The sequence below is a fragment of the Cavia porcellus genome, unplaced genomic scaffold (genome assembly GCF_034190915.1).
Source record: "Cavia porcellus strain 051 isolate PalLab524CR breed Dunkin Hartley unplaced genomic scaffold, mCavPor4.1 scaffold_16, whole genome shotgun sequence".
Lineage (NCBI taxonomy): Eukaryota > Metazoa > Chordata > Mammalia > Rodentia > Caviidae > Cavia > Cavia porcellus.
In genome coordinates this window covers 55,013,386-55,035,266 of record NW_026947499.1, presented here as the reverse complement: position 1 = coordinate 55,035,266, position 21,881 = coordinate 55,013,386, and the positions used below count along the sequence as shown (strand labels likewise).

At 49.9% G+C, this 21,881-nt stretch overlaps 1 protein-coding gene across 1 annotated transcript in view; it reads left to right on the top strand.

The window, feature by feature from the left end:
- Gtf3c1 (general transcription factor IIIC subunit 1) overlaps nucleotides 1-21,881 on the top strand; it is a 71,407-nt gene that overhangs the window by 33,952 nt on the left and 15,574 nt on the right. Inside the window, exons 11-27 of the mRNA XM_063226706.1 lie at nucleotides 2,022-2,158; nucleotides 3,199-3,352; nucleotides 5,665-5,768; nucleotides 6,481-6,665; nucleotides 7,981-8,220; nucleotides 8,486-8,631; nucleotides 9,520-9,617; nucleotides 10,015-10,111; nucleotides 10,199-10,376; nucleotides 12,792-12,930; nucleotides 13,517-13,649; nucleotides 13,969-14,050; nucleotides 14,185-14,373; nucleotides 16,224-16,381; nucleotides 18,022-18,164; nucleotides 19,943-20,024; nucleotides 21,518-21,630. Of these exons, the coding sequence (XP_063082776.1) occupies nucleotides 2,022-2,158; nucleotides 3,199-3,352; nucleotides 5,665-5,768; nucleotides 6,481-6,665; nucleotides 7,981-8,220; nucleotides 8,486-8,631; nucleotides 9,520-9,617; nucleotides 10,015-10,111; nucleotides 10,199-10,376; nucleotides 12,792-12,930; nucleotides 13,517-13,649; nucleotides 13,969-14,050; nucleotides 14,185-14,373; nucleotides 16,224-16,381; nucleotides 18,022-18,164; nucleotides 19,943-20,024; nucleotides 21,518-21,630 (2,378 nt within the window). The remainder of the gene's footprint in view (nucleotides 1-2,021; nucleotides 2,159-3,198; nucleotides 3,353-5,664; nucleotides 5,769-6,480; nucleotides 6,666-7,980; nucleotides 8,221-8,485; nucleotides 8,632-9,519; nucleotides 9,618-10,014; nucleotides 10,112-10,198; nucleotides 10,377-12,791; nucleotides 12,931-13,516; nucleotides 13,650-13,968; nucleotides 14,051-14,184; nucleotides 14,374-16,223; nucleotides 16,382-18,021; nucleotides 18,165-19,942; nucleotides 20,025-21,517; nucleotides 21,631-21,881) is intronic.

Sequence of the window (21,881 nt, the reverse complement as noted above, 5' to 3'; positions counted from 1 at the left end):
TGGGATTATAGGCATGCACCACTGAATTCAGCCACACAATTTTCTTTTTTCTCATGTTGCTGGGGATTAAACCCAGGGCTTCATGTGCGCTAGGCAAGTGCCATCCCCAGCCCCACCCAGGATGGTGTTAAGTCTCACAACAGTGAACCGTCCAGTTTAGAAAGTCAACACTGCCAAGGCTGAAAAACCCTGCTTTAAATGCAAGGCAATAAAAATGAGGTAGACATAAAATAGAAAAAGCCCAAAACTCTGTTAGTACATTCTAACCAAATACTGGCATATGTCAGGGAAGGGTAGGGTCAAATGAAATGACACAGCAGGGTCAAATGAAAGAATACATTTCCATCAGTATAATTAGAAGGATTAAAAGACAGCTGATGCAGAAATTCCCTTCTCATTATGTGTTTCAGTTTGCCTAGTGCCATGTCCTTTGCCACCTAAAAGTGCTTCAGATACTGCCAGGATGTGGCAAACAGCAAAGGTAGCTGGCATGGCATAGCCTTGTGATTGGGCAGCTTTTGATGCTCTCATTGCTCTTTGATCCAGGCTTCACATCCCTGGAAGCTGAACACCTGCTGTGGTCCTGAGCAGAGAAGCCAGGCCCCCAGGATCAATAATCTGCCTGTGGAGTTAGTGGCCGTCCTTAGCTTCCCGTGCTTCTCCCTTCCTGCTGCAGGGCCTGGCTTTAGTTATGTCTCTGCAGCAGAAGGGGCAGGGCCCAGGGCAGATGTTTCTGTTCCCTTTGAGTCCTTTCCAGCATGTTAACACCTTCTAGCTGTCGGGGCATGGTTTGTGTTACATCTAGACTGCCAGCACTGGACCCCTGCTGGGCCATTGGATTCTTCCCTGCCTGTCTCTCCCAGCATGTGTTGCCTTCAGGGCTTAGAATTCCTGGAGCTCTGTCATTGTTCAGCTTTCTCTTTCTGATAGAAATCCACCCTCAGCGTGATGGCAGCTTTGTGTCCCTTCCCTTGTTTGCAGCTTTCGAGAAGGGCAGCCTCTGCTACTCCTTGGAGGCCCCTGGCGGTCAGGAAAGCGGCCACTTTACTCATAGGTGTCTCCTGCTTTATAGAATCTTCTCCCATCCCTTCCTTCTTGCAAAAGATCTGTCCCTCGCCCGGAGGCCCACAGTGGGTGGGATGTGAGCTGGACCGGCACCTGCACACTACCTTCTTGACTTGGTCTCAGTCCTGCAGTGCTACTCTAAGCAAGGAGGTGACTGGCCAAACCTTCCCTGGCCGCTCTGAGGAGCTGATTTATGCTAGTGCTTTTCAAGGAATGCTTTGGAGTTCAGATTGCTTTCCCGGTCAGGATTCACATTTGGACTTTAACGAGCCAGAGGCAGATGATACAAGTTTACATTAAGCTCGTGAAAGACAGAAACAGTGACATGGGCCTTTCCTTTAAAAGAGGAAGGGCTGGGGATTTAGCTCAGTGTCACAGTGCCTGCCTGGCAAATGTGAAGTCCTGAGTTCAACTCCCAGTACAAAGGAAACAAAGAAAGAAAAGAAAAAGCAAGCAAGCAAACATAGCACCCCTCCCCTTCTCCCTTCTGTCTTTCCTTCCCAGTCATTGTATTTCACTCAGGGAACTTTAGAGCTTCTGTCTGCCCTTGTCAACTGGTTGCCTATAGATTTCTCAGGGGTCCTCAATTTGGAGTCAGAAAGCCTGTCCCGCAGGAGCCTGGATGGGTCCCTACCCTCCAAGCCCTGGGTTCCCCTTTGTGAGATGAGAGCAGTAATGAGACTGTTGTTTTGACTGTGGAGCGTGTTAGAGACCTCAGTGAGGATGACTGCCTCTTCCACCCCTGCAGAGGAGTCATGGGAGCATGGTGGGGCTGCTGTGTGTTGGGGGAGACTGTGTTCCGAAGCCAGCTGTCCAGGACTCTGCTGGCGCATTCTGTCACGTGTCAGCATTGAAAGGGGAGCGTGGTGGGGTCCTGTGCAGGGGTCAGGAGATGGAAGAATGCCCTGCAGGTGTGGCATCTGCAGCCGTCCCAAGCCCTTCATGTCATCCTCTAGGAGTGTGGCAGCTCCCAGAAGGGTGGGAAGCATGGTGCAGGCCAGGACAAGCCCCACAAGACTTACCGACTGCTGAAACGCCGAAATCTGATCATAGAAGCTGTCACCAATCTTCGCCTGATTGAGAGCCTGTTCACGTAAGTGGTGCACACCTGCCCATGTGTCATTCTTCCTTCTGGTAGTCACCACCTGCCACAAAAAGGGGCAAGTGGCTTTTAGAGTGTGTTCGCATTGTTTAGAAGTATAGACGTTGAGTAATATCTGTGTATGTGACAGAGAAAATGGCTGACCAAGAAAGAGAAGTCACCAGAGACCGCGTCTGTCTTTTCTTACCTTGTTGTTGGAAAGGAAAATGAACCTCAAGCAGGTGGCTTGCTCTGTAGCTCACCTTGGGGCCTTCTGTTCACATGAAATCGTGGATGAAAGAATAAGGGGTAGAGCAGGGGTCCTAAGGTCTGCTTTGGTTCTTATAACCCTCACTGCTGCGACCCCCTGGGTGTCATCATCAAGGCCTCTGAGGCAGCCAGTTTGAATGCCACTTGTTGAGAAGGAGCCTTGACTCTGGCCTAGAACGTGGGTTCTTTACACTGACGAGGGCTATGTTGGGGGCAGAGTCCATCTGCATATAGGTTGTCACCTTGGTGCCCTCTTCAGTGCATTAAGAGGCTTGGTTTTGGATTCTGAATGTCCCTTTTGGTCCTGCCAGTCTATGATCAGTGATCTAGAAATGACACCATAGGGACTAGGTAAGATCTAGAGTGAGATACTATATATCGAGAATCATAGGGAGCTTTAGGTGTGAGAGTGTAGTGGTGACTAGAACCTTCCTTAGCTGAATGTTCATTTAGCATGTAGGCTTGGTAAAGACAGGTCACCATTATGGCACGCCTTGTCTCTGTCACCATGGTCACAGGTCATATGGCTATTTGGCCTCCTGGTGAGAGGCTCAGCATCTGGAGCTGCTGGAGCTGCTGGCAGGTGTCTAGCCAACTCACCCACTTACCATAGAAGGGTGACCCTTAGTATTCCACGAGTCAGCCTTCCAGTGTGTGTGAAGGCCCTTTAACTCCTTCCTCATTTCTGGTTGATGACATTCACCATGTCTCCGTGGCCTTGTTGAGAAAGGCCTTCCATGGTAAGATGGGGAGTATAAGATGCTTGTTTCGTGATGTCACAGGATTCAGAAGATGATCATGGATCAGGAGAAGCAGGAGGGCGTGTCTACCAAGTGCTGTAAGAAGTCCATTATCCGCCTGGTGCGGAACTTGTCTGAGGAAGGCCTCTTGAGGCTGTATCGCACCACAGTTATTCAGGATGGCATCAAAAAGAAGGTAACTCCCTCCACGCTCCTCTTCCTGTGGGAGATTTCTCTGTCGGCTCCCCTTGTCATTGCTGTAGCTCCTTTATTCCTTTGTTATCAGTGACTCTAAATGTTCTGTTGTGCCTCCCTATTTGGGAAGCAGGAGTTCCCCCAGCTTTATGGGGATGCCTGAAACAGAACAGTAACTTGCTGGGATCCCAGAGCAGCAGATCAGCCTGAGGCAAGTATCCAGTCCTGCTGGGGAAAGGGAAGGGAAGGTGGAGCTTGCTGAAGTTTAGGAGAAATTAAATAACATTTAGACTAAGCAGCAAGAGTATTTTCTGTGGAGATGGGAGGGAGCCCATTTCAGGAAAAATGGTAGCTTCTCATGTTGTACTGCTGGGGTTTCCCAGCAGGGAAAGCTCTGTCTCTCGTGCCTTCACTTACCTGTTTCTGTAAAATTTATACCTTGTGGCCATTCCCATAACAACTGTAGCTCATCAGCTTTGCACAAATTCTGTGATATATATCTTCCAGAGTAATTTGCAAAGGAGTGGCTGGGCAGAGGCACAAGGGAATGCTGCAGTGGGACAATCAGTTAATTTCCTAATTTTCTCCTGATGATATTTTCCACCTCTGCCTTTAAGAGAGCTCTCCTGTGATACTTTGTTTTCTTAGTAAGTGGTCATTTCTGCTTTCTCGCTTTATGTTAGGGTTTGAGAAATTTGTAAAATACAAGCAGTATAGTAAGTGACTTAAATACAGTGTCTTCTATTGCATGTTGACAGTGCTCACCTGCTTTTATATCTGTGTTAAGTCTTTTTAAAGTAGAACAATAAATTTTCCCTTGACCCCACACTTCTGTTCCCAACCAGCCTATCACTCATCCCATTGAGTGAGACCTGGTACTGAACAGGAAAAGGCCAGCCCATCAACTACCGTGACTTCTGTTGCTCATCAAAGAGCTGCTCTTGGGACTCTCAGCCTCATTGGGGTGGAGACTAAGTGCACCAGATCCTCCCTGGAGCCCTGGACTGAGGAGACAGAACTGGGTCTGGGGTCTGCTGTGTCCCCCACTGCACTCTGGTGCTGTTCCACCAGCCCATGGGATGGGGGCAGCAGCTCAGCCGGGGCTCATACAATTTCAAAATCCCTGTGCGTAGTAGGGGGAGCCTCAGGTCACAGGGTAGCACTGCAGTCACCTGCTTTTCCAGATGGAGAGGCTGCAGCATTGTGTGTGCACCTCCTGACCAGCTTCAGAGTTAGTGTTGAGATTACTTTCTTGGCAAGGCTTACTCTGGCACCTGGGGCTGAATTGCCTGCTCTCTTCTATTGGCCAGAACCCAGGCATGTACCTTTGCTCCTGTGTCCTGCCTTGATTACTTTGCCTTGAGAAATTTACTGAGTGAGGAAGGTGGAGAAATATAAATGCTGCTATCTGTATTTTGCTGTTGAGTACTCTGAAATGTCACTGAACTGCCACAAAAAAATTGCAGTATAAAGGTGATAGAAAGGGGTCCCTGTTTCACAGATAGGGAGTTGGAGAGACTGAGCCAAGCAGACCTTTTAGAGTCCCTGGTTAGACATTGCTGCTTGTTTTCTGTATCCACACCTTTCTGAGCCCATTTTTGCCACAGAGCTGCTGGTCATGGTTGACAGTCAGGAAATCCTACTTTGCTGTCTCCTGCCAGAAAAATGTTTGGCTTTCCAGAGACCCAGCCAGGCCACCATCCTCACTGTCCCTGTCCGTGGCCTGCTGTCCCACCACCTCCTCCCTGCCTCCTTTCTCTGCCGGTACTTTCCTCTGTTCCTCTCAGGCTTCTGTGGGCCACCTGAATGGTTCTTCCTTAGTTTCCAGGGAGGGAGAGAGAAAAGCAGCTCTGAATCCTTTGCCAGGTTGTTGAGGAGTATGGTTGGTAGGAATCCCCCGACAGTGATACAGTCAGCTGGGGAAGGTGGAGGAAAGCCCCTGACTCTTCCATGAGGGACAGACAGGTGGGTGTCTACAGGATTCAGGGATAGCAGTGGAAGACTCTCAGATCATGGAGCGGGTGTGGATGGCAGCACCCGGGGAGCAGAGGAGCTCACAAGGCCATGATGGCTCAGCCAGGGAACTACAAGGCAGAAGATTGCCCTGGGTTTGGTCGCTCTGTCAAGGTTGTGATGTCACCAGTTTTGACAGCAAACTATTAAGCAAGACATTTTGCTTCCCTCTGCTAGTGGTCTTTGGCAAATGTCAGTAAGAACAGACAGAGCTGACATTGCGCTAAGGAACCTGCTTCTGGAGCTCCAGCTTCCTGAGCTCTGCACTGCCCTTCGGGGTGCCCCTGCCTTTCTCTACAGGTGGATCTGGTCGTGCACCCATCCATGGACCAGAATGACCCTCTTGTGAGAAGTGCCATCGAGCAGGTTCGCTTCCGGATCTCTAATTCAAGCACAGCAAACAGGCAAGTGTTGGTACCAGGAGAACCCAGAGTGAGGCTGCCGGCCTGTGTATTCCTGCCTGAAACTGTCATCACAGAGCACTTGGTGCTCACTGGCATGAAAACAGTCCCTGGTTTAGGGTTTGTGGTTCATGATCTCCTCACCTAAACGACATTCAGTTTCTAGATTTTTTGCAAAAAAAAAAAGCCCCATGCAAAACAAAGCCCCATGTTCTTAATTCCAGTTTATCTGATCAAGTATAGTAAGAGCATTCCCCATCCTAGGCCTATGGTATATGGAACTCACTCCCAAAATGGCTCAGAATGATTCCACCTGGCTTCCTGAGGTTCTGTCTAGTTTAGTTCGTAAATTGCCCAGTAGGTCAGGAGACAGCCTGGTGGTGGTGGGAGGGAGCCCTCAGCTGGATCTAAAGGAGAGGTGGGCCCTGGTGGGGAGGGCTGCCCTGGCTTGGCATCTGTGAAAGTGTTGGCAAACCTAGCATGGTGGGGTGGTGGGCTCCCTATCTCCCTAGGCAGCACGCCCTGGTGGTGGCTTGCTCTTGGCCCATTTCCCACCACCCCACAAGTCTTAATGACTGTCACTTGCTTATTTTTGTGTGGTCTGCCTGACCCGGTGGGCTGTTGAATTTGAACCCACCCCCACCTTGGGCCTCTGTCTTTGCTCCCAGCCATGGATTTGTTCAATTCATGGTTACACTTTGTGCTTGGACTTCAGGGGTAAGGTTCCTCAGCCTCCAGCACCCCCAGAGGAGACAGAAGAAGAGAGTCGAGGGCAAGAAGAACCAAGCGGATCAGGAGACTCTGACATGAATGCTTCCTCTAAACCAGATAGCGGGCGGGCAAAAAAGACTGATGAGAAGATGGGCATAACCCCGATGAAAGATTACCACCCTGTTGTAGGTAAAAGGCAACTCTTTGTTCACGTTAGCTGTGTCGCTATATTGTTTGCATGCTGATGTGTGAGTCAGGGAGAGACCTACATTTGAGACTTGGGCTATAGGCAGACAAATCAGATTGGAGTCACTGGTGGGGGTGTGTTGGGTGGGTCAACATCATCTCTGTTGGCCTCCATGACCCACTCTGCAGAATGGGGATTCTTGTCCCATAAATCTCACAGGGCATTGAGAAACAAAGGTAAAATGACACTAGATCCTATTTCCAGGTCTGATTTATAAAGATGAATTTCTGTTGCTCAATACCTGTGGGCTAGCACCTGATAAGCCACAGAAAACCTCCCTGACCTGACCCCATAAACCCTCTGCCATTGTCCCGAGTTCTCTGGGACTTCTCCCTCACTCCTCTCATTGCTGCTCCCGTGTGAACTTGTGTCCGGCCGGTGCAGTGGCTGGGCTTTGTAAGCAGGGCTGGCCTTCTGCGGTGGAGTAGTGAGGGCACCAGCCTGTGCCAGGTGACATCTGGCATGAGACAGTAGATCCAGGAGTCTGAGCCAGAGTGGTAGTTCATGTGACTTTCCCTTCCAAGGGCACCAGTGTACAGTGACCTAGTGCTCCAGGTTTCCTAGTTAAAAAGTACAGAATGAAACACCACACGAGCACCCAAGTAGACCAAGGCAGTGTTTTGGACCCCCACTGGGTACACACTGCTGCCACCTGGTCCCACACCTGCCCTCTGTCACTGGGGAAACTGAGGGAACAGTTGATTTGTATCAAGAAAAAAGTATACTTCTTAAGAGAACTGAGATTTTGGGTTGTTTGGCACAGTCCATGTCGTGCCAAAAGTGCTTACCTAGTGGCCCTCCGTGCCACACCCTTGTCCACACACTCCTGCCTCCTCTCCTGGCTCCACTCTGTCACTTGGCCTCCTGCCTTGCCACAGTGTGCCAGGCATGGACCCTCAGAGGCACCTTGCGTTTGTCCTGTACACGTCCCCGTGTGTCTGTGTGACCCATTCCCTTAACTACTGGTGGGCTCAGCTCACCGGCCTGCCGGCTGCCGGGAACGCTCGTCCCAGTCTGTAGAGTCCCAGCCCTCATCCCTCCTTTGCTTTTCTGCACTACCAGGCTCCATATGATGCACCAGTTAGGTGGTGTTATTTTTTGTCGTTTCTAACTGGAAGGTAAAGCTCTGAAGGTGTCAGAGTGTTTGCTGCCCCCATCCCCGCTCCTGGGCACAGTACCACTCTGTTGTCTTTAGATGGACTGAACCAAATTCAGTGTGGGATTCCTCAAGCACGGCCTGTCCCCTTTTCCCTTCAGTTCCTGGCCTTGGGCGCTCTCTTGGGTTCCTGCCCAAAATGCCTCGCCTGCGGGTAGTGCACACTTTCCTGTGGTACCTGATCTACGGGCACTCTACCAGCTATGTGATGGACAAGCCAGTGTTCGTCAGTGAGAGGAGAGGCAGCAGGCACTCCAGAGGTGACTGGGAGTCCTCAGAACGCAGGGACAATCCAGACGGCGTCACCTGGGAGACTGAGGTGGAGCTGTCCACAGAGACAGGTAAGACATCTTGAGACATCTGCACCTGGGGTAGGAGGGGGATAGAGGGGCAGAGAGGAGCACATGGGCAGCCTGTGTCTTCATGCCATCCCTGAGAGAAATGGAAATGTGTCCACACCTCCTAATCCTGGGCACCTCCTAATTCCTACCTGAGGAGTAGGGTTTCATCCAAGTTGGGCGAAGAGGGGGACAGTACCTCTTGGGAGATGATCTCACTCTGAGTGGGATTCTCTCTGCTGGAAGTGACTCCAACTTGTTTTCTTAGTGTATGTGGACGACGCCTCCTGGATGCGCTACATCCCTCCCATCCCCATCCACAGGGACTTTGGCTATGGCTGGGCCCTCGTCAGTGACATCCTCCTCAGCCTGCCCCTTTCCATCTTTGTTCAGATTGTACAAGTCAGCTACAAGGTACGGGTGACTCTGGGGCCTACGCTCACCTCCTCAAGGGGATGCACAGCTGCATGGAGGAACACGGAGGATGGAGGGAGGGAGGGGCAAGGGAAAGTACCCCTCTAGATTAGATTAGATTAGATTAGAATTCATAAAAGGTAATAGGATGGAAGGAAGGAAAGCTGGATAGGTGGATGGGGATGGATGCATGGATGTTCAAAGTATATACTTAAAATACTTTTCTGGATAGACCCATCATTAGATAGATGGATAGGTAGGAGAGTAGTAATACTTAATATGTAGCCACGGTAGGTAGGTAGACAATTATGGTGTGACAGTAAAATACAGATTTTTTTTTAAAGGAATTTGGTAAATATAGAAAAAGGAAAAAAATAGGAGTCGCCCATAATCTGATCACTCAGAGAGATAATCACTGCTAAAGTTGTTGGTACATTGCTTTGAAACTTTATTACTATGTTGTGTGTGTGTGTGTTTACATGTGTAAAATCTCTTTTTTAAAAAAAACTGAATTGAAATTGTATTTACTGTCCTTTATTTATTCTTTCCACTGAACAGTATATATTTTCCACACCATTACATTTTTTAACTTGACATGAAATATTTTCATAGTTTCCTCAGCGTATACAGTAAGATAGAAATAGAATTGTTGACTTCAGAGGGAATGAATGCCTTCAGCATTTTTGATTTTTTAAATGTAAATTAATCAATTCCCCGCCTGTTTCTGGGGACTGTTGGTCTGTCATCCCCAGGGTGTGACAGAGGGGTCGGGAAGGCAGGTGCGGAGGCCCAGGAGGTGTGAGGTCGTGGTGGTAGGTGTGTTCCGGAGAGCCGTGCTTTCACTTCCTCCTGCCCTTGGGCTGAGCAGACCTGCACTTGGCCCTGCAGGTGGACAACCTCGAGGAGTATCTGAACCACCCTCTGAAGCAGCACACGCTGATCCGCTTCCTTCCCAGGCCCATCCGGCAACAGCTCCTTTATAAGAGGTGGGGCCCTTGATCCTGGACCGCCCCGGGCAACTCCTGGGCCTAAGAAGACCCCAGTGGTCAGGGTTGGAGGACTTATTGTTTGGGAAGAATAAAGGGCATCTGCCTTTCGAGGCATTAAGCTTCAAGATTTTCATTAATTTAGCCACCAAAAAAGTACGAACTGGCACATTTTGTTTCTTGTTTTTGAATAACAAATCAAGTAAAATCTGCCTCCAAGGCTGCAGTTACGAGACCGTCTTATCTTTCATTTTTCTCGTTTCCTGTTGTTGCCCTTATTTTCAAAATCAAGCTTTAAGTGGGGTCAGCCCTTTCTGTTGGCCTAGTCGGGTTGGTAAGGGCCCTGAGCAGCCCCTGTCATGCGGGAACAGCATGGTGGGAGCTGCCTCTTTTACAGGCGGTACATCTTCTCGGTGGTGGAGAATCTGCAGAGACTGTGCTACATGGGGCTGCTGCAGTTCGGCCCCACAGAGAAGTTCCAGGACAAGGATCAGGTAATGCCTTCAGCTGAAGGAAGAGAGCCCCAGCAGCTGGCCCAACACTGACCTGGTGCTGCTCTCCTCATTGGGTATCTCCTGCAGGTCTTCATCTTCCTGAAGAAGAAGGCAGTCATCATTGATACCACCATCTGTGACCCCCATTACAACCTGGCCCACAGCAGCCGGCCTTTCGAGAGGCGGCTCTATGTCCTGAACTCCATGCAGGATGTGGAGAGCTACTGGTTTGATCTGCAGTGCGTCTGCCTCAACACACCACTAGGTACATCATTCTGCTGGGCCCCTGCTGTCGCTTCCTTTCTGTGTGACCTGCAAGAGGCTAGACGTGATTTTCAAACTGCTCCCCAGGCATGGGGCTCTCTTAGAAGAGTGGTGACCTTGAAGTTGGGCTCTGAGGACCCCTACCTGGTTAAGGGCAAGCACTTTGCCTTCATCCATGGGTTTGTAAAATAGGTATTTACCAATTCCCTGCTGCATGTCACTTCCTGTGCCTGGCTACTCAGTGCTAAGATACAGCCTGTCGCTGGCTTCGTGACACTTGTGTCCTAGTGAGGAGGAGACAGAGATCACTGGAGTACCCTGGTGGTGATGCGTCCTGTGGGGCAGCTTGTGAGGAAGATTGGTTCCAGAGAAGTTTAATGAGGCGCTCACAAACAGCCTTTCTTTTGAGTTGAGCCTTGCAGGGATGGGAAAGTGCACTCCAGGCTGGGGTAGTAACACGTGCAAAGGCCCTGAGGATGTGTCAGGGGAGCACGGCAGTTGAGTGAAGGAATGGGCAGGAGCTAGACTTAGGGGACACAGTGAAGAGTCTGAGACTGTTGAAGAGCAGTGAGAAGCCATGGGTGGTTGGGAATATGGGGTATCAAGATGATGCAGGACTTAGACGCTCTCCCTGGCTGCTGTGGAGAGTGAACTGGGGCACAGAGTGAAGCAGGGAGCCCAAAAAGGGACCATAACTCATGTCCAGGCAAGATGTCTACCTGTGCCCATGAACAGGGAGGGGACGGGGCCGGAGTGTTGTGGGGAAAGAACCAACTAGACTTGTGGGCTGGGGCTGGCTCATGTCACTTCCCTCCCACTGTGCTGGCCACTCGTGCTTCACGTATTCTCTCTGTGAGAAAGTCTATCAGGCATCTTGTCACCCTGCTTTGTTCTGTGACTTCCTTGAGCACTTCCCAGCGTGCTCAGGCCACGGTTAGCATCCTGCAGATGTTACTGAATGAATGCAGGGACTAGAGGAGGTGAGGGGACCTGCATTCCAGTGCTCTGAGCCGTTCCCTTCTTCATCTTATCTTTTCTCGCCACCTTCACCCGGAGATAAAGGATGCCACATGGGATTTGCACTTGGACGAGGAATCATATTCTGTTATTCCTGTCACAGAGCTGCAAGATCATTACTACTTTGATTTTTTGCACAGCAAGTGTCACGTGTTTATTTGGGAGAATTATTTAGTGCCTACAGAGTGATGAGCCCTTGCATTTAGAGATGTTAAGGGATCCAGACAAATTTTAGTAGTGTGCTTCTTAGAACTCTTTGGCATTCAGTAGTGATCAGGCTTTTACCATTTTAGGTTTTAAAAATGCCCTAATTCCTCCATATTTTATACCTAGGTAAAAATTTGTGAACCAGCATATAATTTGCATCAGAATTTTTCAAGTCTGACAGTGAATATCCATCCCTTTAAGCGTTCATGAGCAAAGATGTTAAAAGCTTATTGCTCCATTAATCAGGCATTGATTGTCCCTTCAGCCACCACACATTTGAAGAGGTTTTGCCCCAAAGAATGAGAGAAGCGTTGTATAATAAGACATAATCATGTTGAAAAGCAAATGCTGTCCAAACACCAGCTTGCACAAAAATTACCCAAGGAGCACATTAAAACACTGATGTGCTCTGGGCCCTGCCCAAAGACTGCCTTGGTGGTGCACATATGATTTATATGTGGGTGCATTCACATGGGTGATGACCTTGGGCAAGCTCCTTGTGACCTCCCCTAGCCTTAGTTTCTTTGCTTCTAAACCACAAATCCCACCAACACCACAAAGGGCTGAAGGGAAGCTGAGCAAGGAGTCAGATACAGTTACAGCTGAGAGGAGCAGCACAGAGTGCCTACACAGCCAGCCCCCCTAGCCAGGCCACCGAGCTGAAGTCTCAGCCTGAGAAGGTCTTTAGCAGGCTGCACTTGACCGTGACCTTCCCTCACCTCCCAAGCAACAGGATAGCTGTGTTTTATGTTACCTTGCAAGAAATGTAATTTCCTTTATTGTGAAATAACCAAAAATAACTGAACTGTACTAGTTGAGCAATTAGGAAATACCTGACTGATCCAGGAGCTGGGTAGGGGCCAGAGAAACCGACATTCTCTCAGCTGTCCAAACCTCTTCCTTCTGTGACTCCCACACTGCCACCACCGCCTGTCATCTTTTCTACCATGCTGGGCCACACCAACTCCATGGGTCTCGCACTCTCTCCCAGGCTCTCCGTCTAGGAGAACTGGCTTTCCTCTGGCTGCCTGCCTGTCTGGTGCTTAACTGGCTTTCTCAGTTCGGCTGCCTCTGGGGAGGGGAGCGGTTTCACAGACGGGGAGTCACTCTTTTCTCACCAGCCAGAGTCCAGAGCCACTGCAGGAATCTGGTTACCTAAGCTTGGTTTGCTTTGGTTTGGTTTGGTTTCTAGGTGTGGTACGATGTACAGGCGTTCCGAAGAATAGCACCGAACAGGGCAGTGATGAGGAGGGCAGCCTGCGGAAGGAGCAGGAGAGCGCCATTGACAAGCACAACCAGGAGCGCAAGTGTGCCATGCAGGAGTATACCATGTGCGTCCCAGAAGGGCCCCCAGGCGTGGGCCCAGGGCCCAGGACAAGGCTGCTGTGGCTCTGATCCCGGATGCTCTACTTCCCCTAGTCTGGCAGAGGACGTCAGACCAAAAGGCCCACATGTGAGGCAGAGATGGTGACTAGGTCATATCTGGCCCTAGACATGGTTTATTTGGCACCTCCCCCCCCCACACACACACACTTTTTGGTACAGGGTTTGAACTCAGGATCTGAGCTACATCCCCATCGCCCTTTTGTTATTTTGAGACAGGGTCTTGTTAAGCTGTGCAGGCTAATTTCAAATTTATGATCTACCCACCTCAGCCTCCCAGAGTACTGGGATCACAGGTGTGCACCACCATGCCTGGTTCACATTGCTTTTTAAAATTCCATCATTTGGGGGATCAAAATTTACAAGTAGAGGGTTTTACATAAATATTTGGATTTAGTATTTTTTTCTCATGAAAAAGTGGCACCCTGCCAACACTAGGACTTCAGACTTCCACCTGCTGGTAGAAGTGAGTGTTGATTACAGGAAGTCAGCGCCCCACCCCCACTCCATGGTCTCTGTGTTCCCATCTTTCAGGGGGAGCCGTGAGGTTGTGGATGAAGGCCAGATCCCTGGCGACGGGCTGGGAGCTGCTGGACTCGATTCCAGTTTCTATGCACACCTGAAACGCAACTGGATCTGGACCAGCTATATCATTAAAGCCAGAAAGGTGGGCACTGACCTTGTGCCCCTTCCTGGCACATGACTTCTGAGTTGATAAAATCAAAGTTGATCAGAGGCCTGAACTTATATTTAGATTGAAGTTGTGTTTGTTTGGTAGGACCCATAGGCTTATTTTCGTGCCAGTGGATTCTGGCCTGTACTGTGAGACAGGTATTCCTGCAGAAAAGTCCTTAGGTGATGTGATACATGCAGTACATGCAGTGACCGTGGCTAGAGAAGCTAGCTACTCACAGTCTCTGTGCAGCCACCTAGGCTCCTGGGACCGTGGCAGCTTATACCTCACTGCGGTGCTGTGTTTGTCTTAGGAGAACATCAATGCAGAGAATGGGCTCACAGTGAGGCTCCAGACGTTTCTGTCCAAGCGCCCTTTGCCACTTGGAGCTGGAGGTATGTGTGCTGGGCGTCCACCCCACCAGTAGCTGTGAAGTTCAGGGCCAAAATATCACCTGTGCCTACTGCTTGGCTCTTTGGGCCTTTGCAGAGCTTGTCCTGAAACTGCCCCATCTTGTGCCTCTGCCTAGGTGGTAACAGGCTGGCCCTCTCTGGGGAGACGAAAGCAGGCAGTGAGCTCTCTGCCCACCGGGAGGAGCAGTTTGGGATGGATCGCGAACCCACACTGGGCCGAAACCGCAGGGTGAAGGGTGGCAGAAATCAGAAACGAAAGCGTCTGAGGAAGGACCCCGCCAAGAAGGTCAAGCGAAAGAGAAAAGGTTTGTGGGGGTCCTGGGCATATTAGCCCAGGCTGCTTGTCAGAGCTGTGTGGCAGTGTCACTGCAGACAAGGCGCGGCTGTACCCTCCAACACAGGTGGTTTTCCCTCAGTGTAGAGACCAGCCCCACGGTGATCATTTTACCCTTCACACCCGCCCTGTGAACTTAGAGCCTCCAATTTTGCATGCATGTTCCCTGCCTTCCTTGGCTGTGTCTTTGTGTTTCCCATAGCAACTCCCTCAGTTCAGATTTCTAACTATCTTAGCAGAGAAAACCCTCCGGCAAAACCCTTCTCTTGGGTTCCCTATACCATTTTCATTTAGGCTAGTCAGGCCAAAGGTGAAAGTCATGCCAACCTGAATTTCAACTTGGAGGAAAGCTGGGAGTCAGTTAAGCCTGTAGAATCTCTTCAGATCTGATGCAACACCATGTGTGGCTTATGTTTGCCATTTTGGTTTCTTCATCTGAGCAGTTTTGTTTTGTCATCTTTTGAAACAAGTTCTCACTGTGTAGTTTAGGGTGACCTTGAACTCACTGTATAGCCCAGGCTGACCTCAAACTCATGGCAATCCTCTTACCTCAGCCTCCTGAGTGCTGGGATTACAAGTGCGTGCCACCACTGCCAGCTTTCTGAATAGTATTTTAAAAAGGCAAAGGAAGATTAAATGATCTGAAGAGAAACTAGAGTATCTGAGTAGTATTTATAGCAGAAAGACAAGGGTTGGTTTGAATGTCAGGTCTATTTTTTAGACCACTTTTGTATCACTTAAGTGGTCCATTTGTTTTATTGAGAATCTAATGGCTCTGGTTACTTCTGAGAAAATAAGAGTGTTTAAACAGAAACCTTTTCTGGCTTGTTTGGTTTTCAGTGGTAACACTTCACATTCTATTTGTTGAAGTGGCCTCCTTTGTTTAGCCCACTGCTGATACATCGAAGGCCAGTTTAGCTCACAAAGATTGGAATTTATTACAAGGCAAACTGTGGTGGCAGTATCATTTTGAATTCAGTTTTCCTTACCTCATTTGTCATCTTGCCTTTGTTGGAAAAATACCAAACCAGTAGCCTTTTGGAATTGGCAGTGGTGTGTGTAGTCTTCCTAGCAAAAGAGCTGGAGATGCTGGAAAGCTCCAGGCTGAGGATGCAGCCGTGCAGCTGAAGCTGTGTTACTTGGATTGGGGGTGTTGCAGTGGCAATAATAGTTGCATCCCTCTCGTGAGGTGGTTGCAAAGTAGTGCTCCAGTTAGGGGTTGATGTACGGTGTACGTAAAACTTGAGCCAGTGCTTGACATACAGTGAGTATTCTGTAATGCTGCTGACTGCTGTTGTTCATTTAGCTGTTCCTTTGTGCAGAAACCGCAGTAGGCATTTTATACCCATTCTTGTTCAATGCTGAGCACAGGATGCATTGTCCCCATGACCCACAAGAGTTTACACACTTCTCAGAGGTCACACAGCAAGGGAGTGGCAACCCTGGTGGCTGCACTGTTGATGGTCCCACTGACTCAGCATACACACCGTGAGAGTGTCTAAAGGAGTCTATGTAAGGCACCTTCAAAGGATATGGCATCCTGGTAGGAGCCGGGGAGATTGGCAGATGACGAGACGCCACGCACAAGCTGTCCAGCCTGTCACCAAGCAGTGTAACCAGAATAACCAGTGTAACCAGTGTAAAATGGGAAAAGGAAGGAAGCCCTGTCAGGAGGGGCTGAGTCTTCTGTGGATCTTCTGGGTGAGGGTGAACACACGGGTAACCGATGTGCTTAACCAAGGCTTACTAGCTGGGGACCCCTTCCACTCTGCAAGTGACAGCTGTTGGAGGATCCCTCTAATCTCCCCTTGGTGTTTCTAGAGGAGCCCCCAGGAACCAAAAGCAAAAGGCTGCGTTACCATGACGAAGCTGACCAGAGCGCCCTGCGGAGGATGACGCGGCTGCGCGTCTCCTGGTCCATGCAGGAGGATGGGCTTCTCATGCTCTGCCGCATCGCCAGCAATGTCCTCAATACCAAGGTACCTGCCCTGCTCTGTCCCCTCTGGGAGCTCCCCAGCCTTGGGACCACTCGTCTCATCTGTTCCTTGCGACCACTGGGAAAAGCATTGCTCAGACCGCTAAAGATCACACCATTCCCAGTTTGCACATTGCCTCCCAGCCTTCAGTTGCTTACCCCTAAGTTTTCACCTAGCTACAGATGAAATAGTTCAGTGCTGTTCTGTCTTTCTTCCCCTAGGAGCTAACCCTTTCCTGCTCCCCTGCTCTTTCCTCACTGCCTGAAAAATGCCTCTGTATCTTTTAGTAACAGCTCAGTGGGTCTGGGAAAGCTTCATTGATCCTGCTTAGTGGAAGTAATTGCATGGTTCTCCCTCCATTCCCTGGACTCTTGCTTTCCACTTGGGCTCTGTTGCTTCTGAAGCTTCATGGCCCCGAGAATGGCTATTTCTTAAGGCAGAGGCACTTGTCCTTTGGTTCCTGGTATGGCCCCAAGCATGGTACCACCACTCATCTCTTATATAATGACTGTTGGTTGAATCTGTGTATACTGGTAGTGGTGGCATTCACCTGCCTGCCACACCACAGTCCCCCACACTTGCTCTGCCCTGTGTCCTGATCCCTAGGCAGTGGGGACAGCTTAGCCCTCTGTCTAGCAAGCACTTCCTTTCTGATGTCACTGATGATTCTGCAGCCCAGGCAGAGTTCATTTCCCCACCACACTTCTGGTCACTGCATTCTTGCTCCTTGGTACTGTCCTGGTCACCTCAGTCTGCAACAGGATATGGACCAATGTCAAACTGCTTCACCGAAGCCACCAGCAAATGCGCTGTGCCATTGTCCTTCCCAAAGCCCCTTGCAGGCAGTAATGCAGCCAGGCAGAGTAGATGAAGCAGCTCCTTGAGCCCAGTGCAGCTGGTCTCAGGCGTGGCAGCCAGGAGAGACCTGAGTATCAGGTCTGATGGGCTCATGATCCTCAGTATCTGCAAGCTCTTTGGGTCCCTTCTGGGCCCAGTTGTCCCTCATCCTCTCACCTTGTCCCTGCCCTCTTTGAGGTGATCCATTACATCTCTAACTTTTGTTTCCTGCACTTGCAGTGGTCTTTGATCACAGTGTTTGACAGGCAGTGTTTACAAGGGGCTTCCACAACCTGGTGGTGGTAGTGACCCACCTTATACTCTCTAGCAGAATTTATACCTTCTTATTGGGTCATTTTATTCTTGGGGTTAGAAGAAAAGTCACTTGTCATTAAGCATCTTCCTGTGTGTGATTTTTCTGAGCTGTTCAATCTGCTGACTTGGTTCATTCTCATTCTAGCAGTGTAACATAACAGTCTAACATTCTAGCAGTGTACAGTATAAAGTGACCCCTAGCCTATGTAGCCTAAAACCTTCTAGGCACAGTCAGTATTTTTTAACCTCCCTAACCTATTGCCCTTCTAGTCAGAACCACCTCTCACCTTCAGGGCACCTCCGTTAGGCACTTGCCAGAAGATACTCTTCCCCCGGACATGGCTGAGGCCTGGTTAGAGTGGCTGGGTGACCATGAAAGGGAGAGCTTTGAGTACTTGGAAGAAGGACGTGCAATGGGATACTTTTTCCCATTAGATCCGTTTAGTATAGGCCCCTTAGATGCTGATTTTCTACCTTTGCTATCTTTGCAGGTGAAGGGCCCATTTGTCCCCTGGCAGGTCGTGCGAGATGTCTTGCATGCCACCTTTGAGGAGTCTCTGGATAAAACATCTCACTCAGTTGGACGAAGAGCTCGCTACATTGTCAAAAACCCACAGGCCTATCTGAACTATAAGTAAGCCATATTTGCAATAGGATCACTCCGGGTCATGGTGGTTCTAATTCTTCTAGATCATTGTTTTCTCCTTTTTCAACTCCACTTGCTCAAGACTGGTGTGAAATCTGGGTGAAGCAAACCAAGTCTTCCAGTAGGCTGTCCAAGTGTTGGAGTTTGTGAGTGGGATCACCCTTGGTTGGTCAAGGGCCAGGCATGATTCTGGGTGCTTCCATGAACTGGGCTTTAGAATCGTTGTGAAGCAGGGAAAGTGATACGGCGGCTGGGGTGCAGGACACACTGAGCATCATCTGAGCAGTGTGTGGTGGAGGCAGAGGTTGCCCCATGTGGCCATTTGAGCCCCAGTATGCATCTGGTAGCTTCTTTGTTGACAGTGAGGTTGCCCACTGGCTCCCCACAATCCAAGGTGTTAAAGCACTGCTAGTCCCATTGAACCCCTCCTGCAGTTCCCTCCATGAGTGCGGGGAGGGACTCAGTGTGCAGGCAGCGTGAGGTCAGGATGCGGATGAGGAGGGGAAAGGAGGGATCCAACCACTTCCACACTGATGACTGGGGCTGAAGTTGCAAAGGAACTGACCCTGTGTCAGTTCCAGGCCACACCTGCGGCCAGCTAGACCCTATAGGGAGTTGGGACAGCCCAGCTCACGGAGGAAACTCGGCTCCAGACAAGGTTTCTGACCCTTGGCACTGTTGTGGGCAGGGCAGTTTTGTCGTATTGCTATCTTGTGGCTTTTTTGGTGTTTGGCAGCACCTCAGCCTCTACACATTTAATGCTGGTAGCACCTCTCCCTATTCAGATGACAACCCCAGGAGAGCAGAATTGCCCCAAGGAGAACCAAAGACCTTCTTGGGGAAAGTACTTTTCCTTGTACATAGAATACTCGACATTCCTGTCTGTCTGAAGGAACCCTTTCTATTGCAAAAGTACCCACTGAGCTACACACTTTCTTCCCAGGGGCAAATAAGCCTACAGAGAAAGCGTGTCAGGGTGACAGTGACTTACCAGTGAACTGAGGTCTAAAATGGAAGCTCCTGGTTCCTAACCTTTGCTTTCCTTTTCCTCGGCAGTAGCCCAGAGGGTTCCAGTTTCTGAGGTCTGGACATTATCCTCAGGGCAGTCCCCAGGGCTATTTACCAGGGATGAAGCATTGATTCTCACAGAGACTGTCTCCTAACTGGGGAAGTGGATGATGTCAAGAATAGCCACACCTATCCTGCCCACGCCAGGTGTAGGAATGTGTGACCTCAACAGGTCCCTTTGCCCCACTGAGCTGTGTGGAATGACAGTGTTCATCTGGGAAGCTCTCTGACCCTGGTGGTCTCCTTTTTCCCTTTGGACTCCTCAGACTTTCCTTACAACACTGCAGAGATAAAAATATTTGTGGATGGACAAACTGCTTGGGAGAGAAGAACTTTGAGGGATAGCATGCACCAAGTGATGTATGATATTGTCGCATTTACACACACACTTTCACACTTTATTTGGTCTTGGTCAAAACCCTATTGAGCCAGGAAAATGGAGAAAGTTAATGTTCTCAATTTCCTAGTGGAAGACAGAAGCTTAGAGAAGCCCTAGGGCAAGAAGTGAGCGGGGACCAGCCTGACTTCTTTCACATTCACCCCACCTCATTCATTTCCAGAAGCACCAGCCATCCAACAGGCAGTAAACGGCCCTGACAGGTGCTCAAGACCAGGCAGGTTAGCATAGAAGCCTCCCGATGTTCTGAAGGTAGACTTTGGTACGATCCCCAGACTTGGTTTTTGTCTTGCCTCTGCAGGGTTTGCCTGGCTGAGGTGTACCAGGATAAAGCACTGATTGGAGATTTCATGAACCGCAGATGTGACTATGAGGACCCAAAGGTAGGCCCTGTGCAAAAACGGGCCCAGGCTGGTTCCAAGGCTGGCATTGTGCTCGCTGGCATTCTAAGGCTGGCACTGTGCTCGATGGGCTCTTAGGGACTCTCCACTGCCTTTATCAGCCCCCCAAACATGAATGTTTCTCCTGCTTATTTGGGAAATCCATACGTGGGTCCTTTGGCTTTGGACCTCATTTGATCTGACTCCCAAGAATCTGTTTCTAAAGATGACTCAAATTTGACACGCCTCTTTGAAATACTGCTGTACTTCAGGCCCATTTTGTTAGAAAATAAGACAGCTGTTTAGTAGTTCCAAGCCGTCATGCTTCCTGGAAAGCTGCCTTTGAGTTTGCTGTGTGGGGTGCAGGCCAGGTGGTAGCTGACAAGAAAGCCATCCTTACAGACGAGAAGGCTCTGCTTCCCGGCCATTCTGCTCATCCCTCCCTCACTGAGCCAGCCCTAGGGTCTGCTGCACATGGGTGAGGCTCTGGGAGGACAAGATGTAACGCTCACCATGAGGGCACCAAAGGCAAGTGGGATAGGCAGAGCAGTAGCCAGCTCCGGCCTCAACACAATGAGGCCTGTAAGGCCAGCAAAACGAGATCTAGAACGCTGTCAGATGCCAGTGGCACAATACTCCAGCCTCATGGTGGCTTAGGACTTGGTTTTCCTCACATACCAAGTAGTTGGGAGGTAGCAGTACTGCCCACAAGCCAGTGCAACAAAGCAGCAGTGCCAGATTCAGTGTACCCCTCCACTCTCTGTCCTAGGCGCTCATTAATTCCGTCCTTATAGCAATCACCCTGCATTGCAGCTTAACTCCTGTAGCTGAGGCTTGGTAACAGAATACCAGGGCAGGAAAATGGAGGGCAGGGCTGCTCTGGGCACTTGGGGCCTTTTTATTGAGGTGCAGCCTTTCTCAGCGGACCTTATAGGTTTGGGCCCCATGACTGGGCAGTGAATGTCCAGCGTAGCAACTGAGGTTGCAGGAATGGGTTGACCACTGGATTCTAGGAGACCTAGGTCCCTGTCTTCCCCAGCAGAGAAGTGAACAGGGCAGGCCCTACTTGTGAGATGGCACAAAAAGCCTTCTTGGGGTTTTGGCTTTGGATTGTGCTCAGATGCTGCAAAAGAATTCAGGCAGATGCCCAAGGTGCAGTGTGAGAGAGATGCAGCAGGGGGGCCAGCGCATTGGCACAGCCCTAGGGGAGCCCAGGCATGGAGATGCATGGAGAAGGCCATTTATTACAGTGACCACACCGCAGATGAGTTGGGAGGTGCAAGGTACAAGGCCAGTAGGGGCCACGCTGTCATATGGTCAGGACTGAAACAGCAGGGTCCTCCAGTGGAGCAGAGACCTGGGAGGACAGAGAGGCAGTTGGACAATGTTTCAGGGGTATTGCAGCTGTGGACATTTGTCAAGAGATGTTCCTTAGTGCATCTTCAGGAAATCTTCACAAAGAGAAAGAATTAATGTCTCCCTCTCTCTTGTGGAAGGTTTGTGCCAAGGAGTTTAAAGAATTTGTGGAGAAGCTCAAAGAGAAGTTCAGTTCCACTCTAGGGAATCCTAACCTTGAAATCCCAGACACACTGCAGGAGCTGTTTGCCAGGTAAGTTCTTCTGGACTGGTTCCACCTGGTCCTCATAGGCAAGAGGCCAAAGCCAGCTGGCCATGACAATAACTCTCCCCTCATCAGCGGATCTGGGAAGCTGTGCATTTGCCTTGTTGCATTTGACTTTGCAGGGACTCTCTCATCTGTCATGAGCGACTTGAAAACGGAAAGGGCTGCCATTCCTGGCACCCTCTGACTCCTTGCGTTTCTTCTGAGAAATCCCTTCTGCTAACTTAAGTCAGGCTTTG